This window comes from Crocodylus siamensis, chromosome 1 (genome assembly GCF_052110815.1).
Source record: "Crocodylus siamensis isolate JL-2025a chromosome 1, ASM5211081v1, whole genome shotgun sequence".
Taxonomy (NCBI): Eukaryota; Metazoa; Chordata; order Crocodylia; family Crocodylidae; genus Crocodylus; species Crocodylus siamensis.
Window position 1 is genome coordinate 393,530,410 of NC_143395.1, and position 12,494 is coordinate 393,542,903.

The 12,494-nt window shown below is 44.1% G+C and overlaps 1 protein-coding gene across 3 annotated transcripts in view; it reads right to left on the reverse strand.

Moving 5' to 3' along the window:
* Positions 1–12,494, reverse strand: part of DYNC2H1 (dynein cytoplasmic 2 heavy chain 1) — a 464,482-nt gene that overhangs the window by 412,373 nt on the left and 39,615 nt on the right. For all 3 annotated transcript variants that reach the window (XM_090030141.1, XM_090030133.1, XM_090030125.1), the window contains exons 20-23: positions 5,725–5,852; positions 4,257–4,406; positions 2,805–3,010; positions 1,969–2,124 (exon numbers count right to left, since the gene is read on the reverse strand). In XM_090030141.1, the coding sequence (XP_089886267.1) occupies positions 1,969–2,124; positions 2,805–3,010; positions 4,257–4,406; positions 5,725–5,852 (640 nt within the window). The remainder of the gene's footprint in view (positions 1–1,968; positions 2,125–2,804; positions 3,011–4,256; positions 4,407–5,724; positions 5,853–12,494) is intronic.

Below are 12,494 nucleotides of genomic sequence, written 5' to 3' on the forward strand. Positions count from 1 at the left end.
TGGAAGAGGGCGAATGTCATCCAAATCTTTAAGAAAGGAAGAAAGAAGGATCCAGGGAACTACAGACCAGTCAGCCTTACCTCTATCCCGGGGAAAATCCCAGAAAAAATTACCAAGGAACACATCTGTGGGAGCCCGCTGGCTAATGTGATATGGAGGGGCAACCAACATGGGTTTCTGGCAGGCAGGTCCTGTCTGGCTAACCTAGCTTCTTTTTACGATAAGGCTGTCAAATGTTTAGATGCAGGAGTCAAGGTGGATGTTATCTATCTGGACTTTAAGAAGGCCTTTGACATGGTACCCCATACCAGCCTCAATAATAAACTGAGGAGATTTGCCATGGATGATTATACAGTAGAATGGGTAGCAAACTGACTCAGGGGTCGCACTCAGGATGGTGGTGGATGGGTCAGTGTCAACCTGGAAAGATGTCTGCAGTGGAGTCCCTCAGGGCTCAGTTCTGGGGCCAGTGCCATTCAACATCTTCATCAGTGATCTGGACAAGGGGGTTGGAAGCACCCTGTCCAAATCTGCGGATGACACTAAAATATGGGGTGAAGCTAACACCCTGGAAAGGAGGAACCAGATCCAGGCTGACCTCAACAGGTTGGGGAAGTGGGCAGAGAACAACAAGATGCAATTCAATAAGGACAAGTGCAAGTTGCTGCACCTAGGGAGGAAACACTGCCGTCATACCTATAGGCTGGGGGGTGACCTTCTCAGCACTACTGAGGCAGAAAAAGATCTTGGAGTCACTGTTGACTCCAGGATGGATATGAGTCATCAATATGATGAAGTAGTCAGCAGAGCCAGTTGCACCCTGTTGTGCATCCGTAGGTGCTTCACAAACAGGTCCAGGGAGGTGATTTTCCCTCTCTATGTGGCATTGGTCAGACCGCAGCTGGAGTACTGTGTCCAGTTCTGGATGCCACAGTTCAAGCGGGATGCAGACAACCTGGATATGGTCCAAAGAAGAGCCACTCATCTGATTGGAGGCCTGCAGGGAAGGCCTTACAAGGAAAAGCTAAAGGGACCTTAATCTTTTCAGCCTCTCCAAGAGAAGGTTGAGAGGGGACCTTGTGGCAGCATACAAATTCATAAGGGGAGAGCAACACAAAGTAAGCAATGATCAGTTTACCAGGGCACCCCCAGGAATAACAAGGAACAATGGCCATAAGCTATTTGACAGTAGGTTTAGACTGGACATTAGAAAAACATTCTTCATGGTCACGGTTGCCAGGATCTGGAATGGGCTTCCAAGGGAGGTGGTGCTCGCCCCATCCTTGGGGGTCTTCAAGAGGAGACTGGACAGGCACCTGGCTGGAATCACATGATGCCAGGTTTGATGACCCTTTTCTTGCCTGCCAGCGGCAAGGGGTCGGACTAGATGGCCCATGGAGGTCCCTTCTGACCCTGGAAACTATGAATCTGGAATCTATTTATCCATGAGCCAGGGCCAGCCAAGGAGTGAATGTAGGCAAGCCTGATGGCCTACAAGAGCCACTGAAGGGAGCAGAACACTCTGAGTGCGGCCCTGTGTCGGGGAACACGCGAAAGGCCCAGTGAGGGTGGGCAGAGTGTGAGAGACCCGGTGAGAGCAGGTGGTATGAGTGAGGCCCATTGGGGCAGAGAGAAAGGAGAAATGAGTGAGGCCTAGCAAGGGGCTGATTTTGGCCCAGCCTCAAGCTGGCACAAACAGTAACTCAAGGATGACATCTGCGAGGCCTGGAACAGGATAAGGGCAGACTGGAGTCAAGTGTACACCCCTAGACATCAGGGTCTTAAAATGGGCAGCCTCCCGCTTATTGTAACTCTAGTTTACTTTACATCAAAGGTGTGGAAGACGAGACCGGGCAGACTGCCCTGGACAGGCAGGTACTGTGAACGGGAGATTGCCCCATCACACTACAATACAGTATTTCAGTAAGCAACAGACACATATATAAAAGGTTAGAAACAAAATCATACCTAAAAGTAATCCAATCTTCCTTGGCTTTTTCCTGAAAACCTTGATGAAACTCTTCATAAAGTGACCATACTTCTGCGCAGCTTTCAATATCCTTGCATACAGTTTTTGCCAAGGAGAAATCTGGCTCTTCTATTTCAAAATGATGGCAATCCTCACTAAAAAAAGATCATTTTATTAGCATATCATTCTACATTAGAGCTGTAATCCTAGAGATTCTGCCACACGTGCTTAACTTTGGCCACATAAGTACATTTGTTTTATTTTATTGCAGAACACATTTTCTCATATTTCCTCCTAAGAGACAAGTTCCAATACAAAAACGTTCCTTATATACCTTTTATTTTCAATAATTTTTCCTCCCTTTGAATTAAGAAAAGGTAACTGCTTTTCCTCACAAGATTTCAAAATTTTTTCTTCTCTATAGGTTGTATCTTATTTTTTTAAAAACCACATGGATTAAAGTGCATAGACTCAATCCAGAAGGGTTCTTCCATGTAAAATAAACACTTGCAGTTTAAACAATGAATTGTAATTAAAGGAAAATGGGATTTATAATTATCAGTTGAGATTGTATTTAATTGTTAGTCTACATCTTCTCACCTGTCTAAAAGCTGAAGTTAAACAATATTACTGCAAAGCATGCATACATTAATATAAATAATACATACAAAGGAATAGGCAGACCAAGTTATTTGGGGAGATGTAATATATCTTTTATTAAACCAACCAAGCAGACTTAGACTTAGTTGGTCTAATGAAAGATATGACATCTACCCAAAGAACCTGCCTGCCTATGTCTATGGCTACAACCAAAAATACAAAGAAATAAACATACATCAATTTGTCCTTTGTGACTTCAAGTTCATCAAATTCAGTTTTTTTTTCTTTTATTATCTGAGCACTTTTCTCAAGCATATCCCGATGGCCTGTTTCAATGACATCATCACTAGGTTTTAACTGATCCCAACGAGCTTTAAATTTTTCCAGTTCTTGAAGATATACATTAACATGGGCCATCACATCTCCTTTCATCACTTCAATCTAGAAACCAAAAGAATTTTAAAAATAAAATGTATTCCTCAATAATTTATATATACAAACTATATCTAGTCAAAATCGAAATAAGCAACAGCCTTTCAGCTCATGGCAAATATTTAAAAAATATCTAATCTTTATCACACTTTATTTTTCAAAAAGGAGTAAAGGTGTTACACAGACATAAAAAATATTTTTAAAATTTGAGGTTCTCTCAAGGATACAGGTTTTCTGATCTGATATTGTATCACTTTATCTCCACAGCAATTTTATGAACAATTTGCCTCTGCCTACTGTCTTGAACTGTGGGTCCCAGAACCAGACACAGTACTCCAGGTGAGGCTTTACTAGTACTGGTGATAATGACTACCATTTTAAAACCAACAAGAGATTCTGAGTGCCAGCGATGGTCCTGCAACCAGCAGCACACAGGTCAACTGTAAATGCCTAAATGAAAACTCACCAACTTCACTGGGGCTCCATATGAGTACAGAAGTCTATCTTCATCCTATCTGTTACAAAACTGGGGCCATTTTTTAGGACTGAGTTTTTGCAACAATTAAAATGATAGATATCAACATTAATATTCTTTTTAACGTGGTAAGTGACAAACATGCTAAATCTGTACTACTCTATTCTTTTCCAATATAATCTTTTCAATTAATGAAAGGAAACCCTTGAAGAGAACAGACATTTATAATACCATTGCTACAAACTTCCTAGGTAACACAACAAAAAGCTACACTTCAGACATGCACACTGTCAGTAGTGCAACCCAAAATGGCAGATCTGCCACACAAATGTTCCTCATTCAAAGAGGAACTTGTTAGTAACTGGACATTTTGTAGCACCATATGTAACATCTATCTAATTACATATAGTGCTACAGGAGTCCCTGGGAACCCCAGCATTCCACAGTGCTCCGCTCTTCCATTCCCCATCCAAGGGAGAGGAAGGAAGAGTACATGGGTACCAGCAGAAAACAAAACTGCAGTTCTGCTTACATGAAGTGGCTGTTGCAAACTCACTTATTTGAGAGCCAGACCTCTAGCATTCTTACCTGACACTGATCATCTTTAAAACAGTCTAAATGGTGTTTCCTTAAAGCCTCTTGCTCATCTTTTAAATCTGTAGCTACTATTGAGATGGCACATTTGGGGGTTTTCATGCAGCAAAAAAAAAAAAAAAAGAACAACATACCTCCAGAACAATATTAATGTATTTAGGTAAATAACTAAACCCTCATTCTCACCTGGTCTTTAATCATGAGTTGGTGACTTTCCATCATTAATTCAAACTTATCCCACGTAGCTCTCAGGTTGCTCATTGTATCTAAACCCCCACCAGCCACTGTCCGCAAAAGCTTGTTTTTACCTTCAGCTTCTTGAAACCTGAGAAAAATCTAATTTAAAACAGATTTTTATATAAGGATAAAAGATAGCATAAAATTTTGCATTTTAGTGAATTTATTTCAGTAAGCGCTCAATAGTCACCACTGATCAAAACTACTCTACAATGTACCATATTTGCTCAATTCTAAGTTAAGGTCTTTTTCCCCATTTAACATGGGAGGAAAGCCCTTTGTCTTAGAATCAAGTATGAGGGCAGTGGGGGGGGAGCATGCAGCTCCTGTGGCTCAGGCTCCAGCCCCTACTCAAGGCTGCTGCCTAACCTCCACCACTACCACTTCTGCACCCCATTACCTCCCCACTACAGCCTCTTCTTCACACACACCCCCACCTATGCAGCCTCTGCTCTCTTCTTGCCCCTATCTTTCTCCCCACCTTATCCTTGTTCCATAGGCTCGATCCACACTTCAACCTGGGGTACTGAGCAATGGCCCTAGCCCCACAGAAATGGCATGCAGTCTACACAGCTGCTACAAAGGCTGAGCTGAGGCCATGGTCAGTGTCCCAAACTGTAAAGGGGATATAGCTTGTCAGTGTGGAGCAAGGGGAGAGAGGGAGGGACGCAGAGAGCAGAGTCTGGGAGGAGGGAAGCAGAGGCTGCAAAAGGAAAGGAAAGGGCAGAAGCAGAAGCTGGGAGGTAACAAGGAAGCAGGCATAAGCAGGGGCAAGCTATTAAACAGGGGCAAGCAAGGGCAGGCCATGCCACCTGCTCCCCACACCACCTATCCCCCCTGCAGCAGTGGGGGAATGAATTAAAAAACAATACTCCAATAATAAAATTCCATATATGGAAAATTGTAACAAATTTATAAAGAAATCTAATTATTGGAGATGTAATCTTAAATTTAGGATCAACTTATATCCAAGTAAATACAGTGGTGTGTGCTTTTTTTTTAACTTAATTGTGCTCATATACACAAAAGAATTAAATCAAGCATGAAGCAAGATACAGCAACTGCAAGCCTTGATCCTGAAGTCTGATCTATACTTGTGAATGCTTTTCTGAATCAGTCAGCTTACAAAATCTCTAATGGAGAGATCCATTCACATGGATTTGACAGCAGAAAGAGAGAAATACATCTCAAAATCAACACTGTTAATAAATTTACTGATGACTGGTTCTGCAGAACCTGCAAGTCCATGCAACATTGGTAGCTTTAGCAGAGGGCACTACATCCTCCCTTCATTTAAAAAAAAAATGTACGGTTTTAATTAGCAGAGCCTTGTAATACTATTCTCTCTCTCTAGATACAGTCAAAAGCGCATTTTATCTGCTTTTGAACACTGGTTTATGATGAAATAAAGGCTTACCTCTTCCTTTTTTTCTTGCAATTTTTTATACTTTAAATTATCTTCTGCTAGCTCTTCTACGCTATGGGGCCTAACTATTAATGCTTCCATTGCATCAGTTAGAAATGAAGACACATCATGTAGATGAGCTATGTAGAGAAAATTTGAAAAAATATATTACACACAAAAATAATACAAATCTTAAGGTCACACAAAAACTCCATGCTAGATTGTCACGGTCACGAATCATGATTCGGGGATAGGGCATTAACCTTGCTTTATCAAAATCTTCCACTAAATCTGAGCCAGTGAACAGACAGAAATGCAAGAACTATGCAGCCATGGAAAACAAACAAGAGAGAACATGATTCTGCAACCCAGTGATTAGGTACTCCCAAGGATTACCTTAGTGGTCTAAATTCTGTCCAAACCCCATTTAGGTAGGATCAATCTAAAATGTGAGCTAGATTCAAAAAAAGGGGTCAAATACCCAAACAGAATTTAGGCAGATTTTAGGCCCATACATCCAAAATTGCAATCCAAAGCCCAGGGAGATGTTGTATTTATGGCACAATTAACACGTTAATTGTGCCATAAACTGCAACATGCCAAACATTCAGCAAATTTACGGAATGAAAAAGGCAAACAAGCCACATAAAAGTTCCACTTATAATGCAGAACCTCTTTGTAGCTTGTTTGTATCAAACCTTAATTTGAAAATATGAGATGTAGCATTGGTGTGGTTTTAAATGTCTTTGTATGCTGAGTTTATGGGCTATCCAGCACAGATACATTTAAAGCCATGCTGTGCAGCCAATACTGAGTCCATAGCAACCATACCTGGGGACTCAGGCTCCCCAGTGCCCAAATGCATTCATTCCAGCTTTGAAGGAACAGGATTGGGGCACATGCACCTGAGCACTGGGGAGCCCTCCAGTCTCCAGCTGCATGCTTTCACTGAGAACCAGGGAATCTCTGGAAGCAGCCCCAGGCCATGGTTCTGAGACCTGGGGCTCTCCCCTGCCAACTGGAAGCAGCCCCAGATACCAGCTTCAGACTCATGAGGATGGGGAGCCCTGTGAGCCAAATAATAAAGCCCTGTGTGCCAAACCATTACGAGGTCTGGGTACTATGGGTCAGGCCAGTGCAGTCAGTTTTGAGCGTGCAGGGTTGGGTTAGTATGCAGTCAAGTCTAGGCACACAGGGTTGGTCTGGCATGTGGCTGGATCCAGGCACATAGGGTCAGTCCAGCACACTGGACTGCACCCACAAACTGACCCCATGCTACAACCCCACGCAGGATCCAGTCCCATGCCACTCATATATGTCCCACGGGGCCAGAAATTTGAGCACCAATGGTTTTTTTACCTGTACTTAAAAACTTCCAAGGATGAAAATTCCACAACCTATTTAAATAATCTTTTCCAACACTTAACTATCCATATAATGAGAAAGTTCTTCCTAATATCCAACTTAAATTTCACTTGCTTCAAGTTAAAACCATTCCTCCTGTCCCCAAGTGCCCATCCACTTTATAACTACCCTTCAAGTATTTGAAGACTGTTATCAAATCCCCCCCTCCATCTTCTCTTTTCCTAAGCAGAGAAAGTTCTTCTGACCTTCTCTTATAAGTCATCTTTCCTAGGCCTCTATTTATGTTTGTTGTTCTCTGCTGGATTCTTTCCAATTTTTCCACATTTTTCTTGGAATGTGATGCCCAAAACTGGAACAGTACTCCAGGGGAGTTCTTACCAAAGCTGAACAGAGCATCATTTGACTTTCAAGTGATATTCCTGTTATGCTACTAGTCTTTTTTGCAACAGGAGAATAATTTTGTTTTAGAGTCCATTCTAATCCCTGTGTCCTTTCTGGCAGCACTGCAGCCTCATTAGTCATCCCCCAGTTTGTGACTATGCATGAATGTCATTGCTCCATCCCAAGTGCAGAACTTTGAACTCCTCCATTTGGGATTTCATTCATAAATTCCAGACCATTTTTCCAGTTCATCAAAGTCATCCTGAATTTTAATCCTATCCTCCAAAGTTTTGACAACTCCACCCAGTTTCTATATCCACAAATCAGCCAGGTATACAGTCAATCCCATCCTCAAAATTATTAATGAAGATGTAAAACTATCTGACTCAGTGCTCACCTATACTCACTAGGGCCAAGATTCACAAATGTATTCCGATGCCTTATTCCTGTTTTAGTTCCTAATCTCCCAGTAATTACACTGGGAAGTTAGATTGCTAAATAACTTCATAAATCTAGCTTTGGTACCTCCCTTTTTGCTTATACATCTCCATAAACCCTTGTACTTCTACTTCTCTTATTGCCCAGAATTGGCCCAGCCTGAACAATGGGGTGCCAGCTCCTGCCTGAGTTCAAATGGGATGCAGAAACTAAGCAGAACAATACATAAACCCTCAGAGGGGCCCGATTCCAATCCCTGCTCCCAGGATTCATAAATTCATACATGTTAGGGTCGGAAGGGACCTCAATAGATCGAGTCCGACCCCCTGCATAGGCAGGAAAGCATGCTGGGTTCAGATGACCCCAGCCAGATGCCTATCTAACCTCCTCTTGAAGACCCCCAGGGTAGGGGAGAGCACCACCTCCCTTGGGAGCCCATTCCAGATTTTGGCTACTCTAACTGTGAAGAAGTTCTTCCTAACGTCCAGTCTAAATCTGCTCTCTGCTAGCTTATGGCCATTATTGCTTGTAACTCCAAGGGGTGCCTTGGTGAGTAGAGCCTCACCAGTTCCCTTCTGTGCCCCCATGATGAATTTATAGGCAGCCACAAGGTCGCCTCTCAGCCTTCTCTCGCGGAGGCTGAAGAGGTCCAGGTGCCCTAGTCTATCCTCACAGGGCTTGGCCTGCAAGCCCTTAACCACACGAGTGGCCCTCCTCTGGACCCTCTCCAGGTTATCCACATCCCTCTTAAAGTGTGGCACCCAAAACTGGATGCAGAATTCCAACTGCGGTCTAACCAGTGCCCGATACAGGGGAAGTATCACGTCCTTGGTTCTGTTTGTCATGCATCTGCTGATGCATAATAAAGTGCAGTTAGCTTTGTTGATGACTTCGTCACACTGATGACTCATGTTCATCTTAGAGTCCACTAGGACTGCGAGCTCCCTTTCTGCTTCCATACTACCAAGCAGGTCATTTCCTAGGCAATAGGTGTGCTGGACATTTTTCCTCCCTAGGTGCAGGACTTTGCATTTCTCCTTGTTAAATTGCATTCTGTTGTTTTCTGTGCATTTGTCCAACTGTCCAGGTCTACATGTAGTTGTTCCCTACCCTCTGGTGTGTCCACTTCTCTCCACAGTTTTGTATCATCCACAAACTTGGACAGAGCACACTTCACTCCCTCATCCAAGTCACTAATGAAGACGTTGAAGAGTATCGGTCCGAGGACCGAGCCCTGTGGGACCCCACTGCCCACTCTCTTCCAGGTTGATACCGACCCATCCACTACCACAGCTTCTTAACTTGTTCACCAGTATGGGGTGGGATACCATATCGAAGGCCTTCCTGAAGTCTAAGTAAACAATATCTACCCCTACTCCTGCATCCAGGTGTTTTGTAACCTGGTCATAAAAACAGACTAGATTAATCAGGCATGATCTACCTACTATGAACCCATGCTGGTTTTCCCTCAGCATAATTTTTCCTGCTGGGCTCTCACATATATGAGCCTTCTTAATCTTTTCAAAGACTTTACCAAGGATGGAGGTGAGACTGACTGGCCTGTAGTTGCTTAGATCCTCCTTCCTCCCCTTCTTGAAAATAGGGACCACATTGACCCTTTTCCAGTCCTCCGGGACCTGGCCCGTGCACCACGAGTGCTCAAATATTCTTGCCAGTGGCTGTGCAATGACATCAGCCAGAGTCTTCAGTACACTCAGATGGAGCTCATCCGGGCCTGCCAACTTAAACACACCCAGTCCTTCCAAGTGACTCTGCAACATCTCAGGGTCAATGCTTGGTGGTCTGGTGCTGAGCTGTTGTCTCTCTACGATCCCATTGTGAGACTTGTCTTGCCCCTCGTTTAGGAACACTGAGGCAACAAACTCATTGGGGAGTTCAGCCTTGTCCCCCCTGTCTGTCACCCATTGCTTTTGCCCATTCAGTAGTGGTCCTATACTGCCCTGGACCTTCCTTTTACTCCCTATATATCTGAAAAACAATTTTTTGTTATCCTTAACTTGGGATGCCATCCTCAGCTCCATGGTAGTTTTGGCCTTTCTAACTGCCTCCCTACAACTGCAAGCTGAGGAGGCATACTACTCTTCAGTAATTTCTCCGTTTCCACTGCTTATATGCCCCCCTTGTTGCCCTTAGACTGCTCTGGATTTCTCTGGTTAGCCAAGGAAGCCTCTTGGCCCCTTTCCTCCTGCCTCAGGATTGTCTCTCTCTGTGCCCAAAGGATCGCTTCCTTAAGGCACAGCCATCCTTCCTGGGTTCCCATCTCGCCAAATCTCTTACCCTGCAGTGCGTCATTGACTAAACACCTGAGCTCGCTGCAGTCAGCCCTCCTAAAGTCTAGCACTTCTACCCTACTAGTTACCTTTTCCACTCTACGCCTTCTGGTGAATTCTATTATTTGGTGGTCACTGTCCCCCAGGTGACCACTGATCTGTAGGTCCCCTACCATGTCATCCCCTGTTGCCAATACCAGGTCCAGTAAGGCATTCCCCCTAATGGGACCATGTACCTCCTGCGTCGGGTGGAGGTCCTACACACAGGATAGGAACCTGCATGAAAGGTGGGAATATGCTGTCTGCGTCTCCCAACAGATGTCAGGGTAGTTTAGGTCCCCCATGACTACCGCTTCCCTAGTCTTTAAGGTTTCTGAGAGCTGCATCAGGAGTTCCAAATCTAGTTCCTCGCCTTGGTGTGGAGGTCTGTAGCAGACCCTTACCACCAAATCCCCTTCCCCTTGACGTCCATGTATCCTAACCCACAATCCTTCTACTTTATCCTCCTCCAATTCCATTTTGATAAGGGTTGATGTATAACGCTCCTTGACATAGAGCACAACTCCTCCCCCTCTCCTCCCTACTCTATCCTTTCTGTACAGCTTATAGTTATGCATGTGTGTGTACAGATTACCAATGTCTGTGTGTATGCATGTCTGTCTGTGTCATGCATGCACACGTGTGCATGCACATACGTGTTTCAGGGGTATAGGCTGTAGCCATGTTGGGCCAAGGATACAGGCAGACAAAGTTCTTTGGATAAATCTGATACATTTTATTAGACCAAATCAAATAGTTGTAAAAAATTCTTCTTTGCAAGCTTTCAGGCACAAACACCCTTCATCAGGCTAAGGAAGCATCTGCCTAACGTCTGACTCCCCAACTACCTCTCCACTATTTACCAGCTATAGGTTTCCCTTTCCAACCACGGTTTTGAGTATCCATGCTTAATACTCTATATACCATTTTGGCTACCACGGTATACAGTACTGAGTAACCACGGTTTTCCGTGGCCACGCATCAGCCTGCCACCTGCCATTTTTCCCATAAACCTTTTATCTTGCCAGCCACAGTTTTGCCAGCCACAGGAATTTTCAGGAACCTAACCCCAGCAGCTGGCAAGGGAAAACCGTACATTCATTCCCCAACCCCCTGCCCAACCTGTCTCTCACCCATTGACTCCTTAATTTACACTGTCACTGGCTGGCTTTCTTGCATACATACCAGCCTCTGGCTTCTTTACTATTCATTCCATCCAGGAAGAGCACACACCAACTGCAGATGCTTCCTCAGCCTGACTAAGGGTGTTTGTGCCTGGAAGGTTGCAAAGAAGAATTGATTCCAACTATTTGAATTGGTTTAATAAAAGATATCAAATTTACCCAAAGACCCTTGTCTGCACATATGTGTGCATTTTAATTTAATTACTTTTTCATGTACAGTGTATTATCAGCCTTGGAAGCAGAGAAAGTCAGCCAATTCTACACCCAAATGCCCTAAGGTGAGGGAGTAAGAAAAGTGAAAGTTTTATGAACTCTGTTCAGTTTTTTGACAGAACAGTTGAAGAGGATTCTAGGATTTAGATCCTTTCTGGGTGGAGGTACTTCCCTGCAGACCTGACTCAGATCCCTAAATTCCAGAGAAGAACATGGTTTTAGATACCTTCCCATGCTTGTTTCTTCCATTTGGTTAGTTTGGCCAACTCCCCAAACAGTAGGCACAGTTTTTGAAACCCCCTTCTAAGACACCTAGCTCTCCCTCTGAACTTTATAGAAGTCTGGAACAGGTGGCCCCTTAGAGATAAGCCAATCCAGTTAGACACTAAGGCTAGGGACAGACATTACAAATAAACTGGTTTAAGTGATCAGAAACTGGTTTAAACCTGTAACAGAGCAGACATTCAGTGCACATAAACCAGTTTCAAAATGACCAAAACTAGTAAACCTAGGTGAATGTAGTATCAGACTTAAATGACTGAGCTCAAACCAGTTTATGCAATGTCTGTCCCAGACTCCCTCCTGTTTTAAACTTAAACCAGAGTCCCCCAGAATCCTGTTCCCCACCTAAGGGGCCCTGCTTGCTGGTGTCTGGCCCTGCCCCTGCCTGGCCACTGGAGCAGCAAAGGGAGAGCAACCATGATGGAGGCAGCAGCCCCCCATCATGGTTTCCCCAAACACATGCCTCTTCCCAGCAGGAAAAGCTGCTGCGGACTGCAGTGGTACTGCATGGGGCTCTGGCCCTCTCCAAGCTCCAGTGTTACCATGCACAATCCACCACAGCTCTGCCCATGCTGCAGCGCTCTCCCCC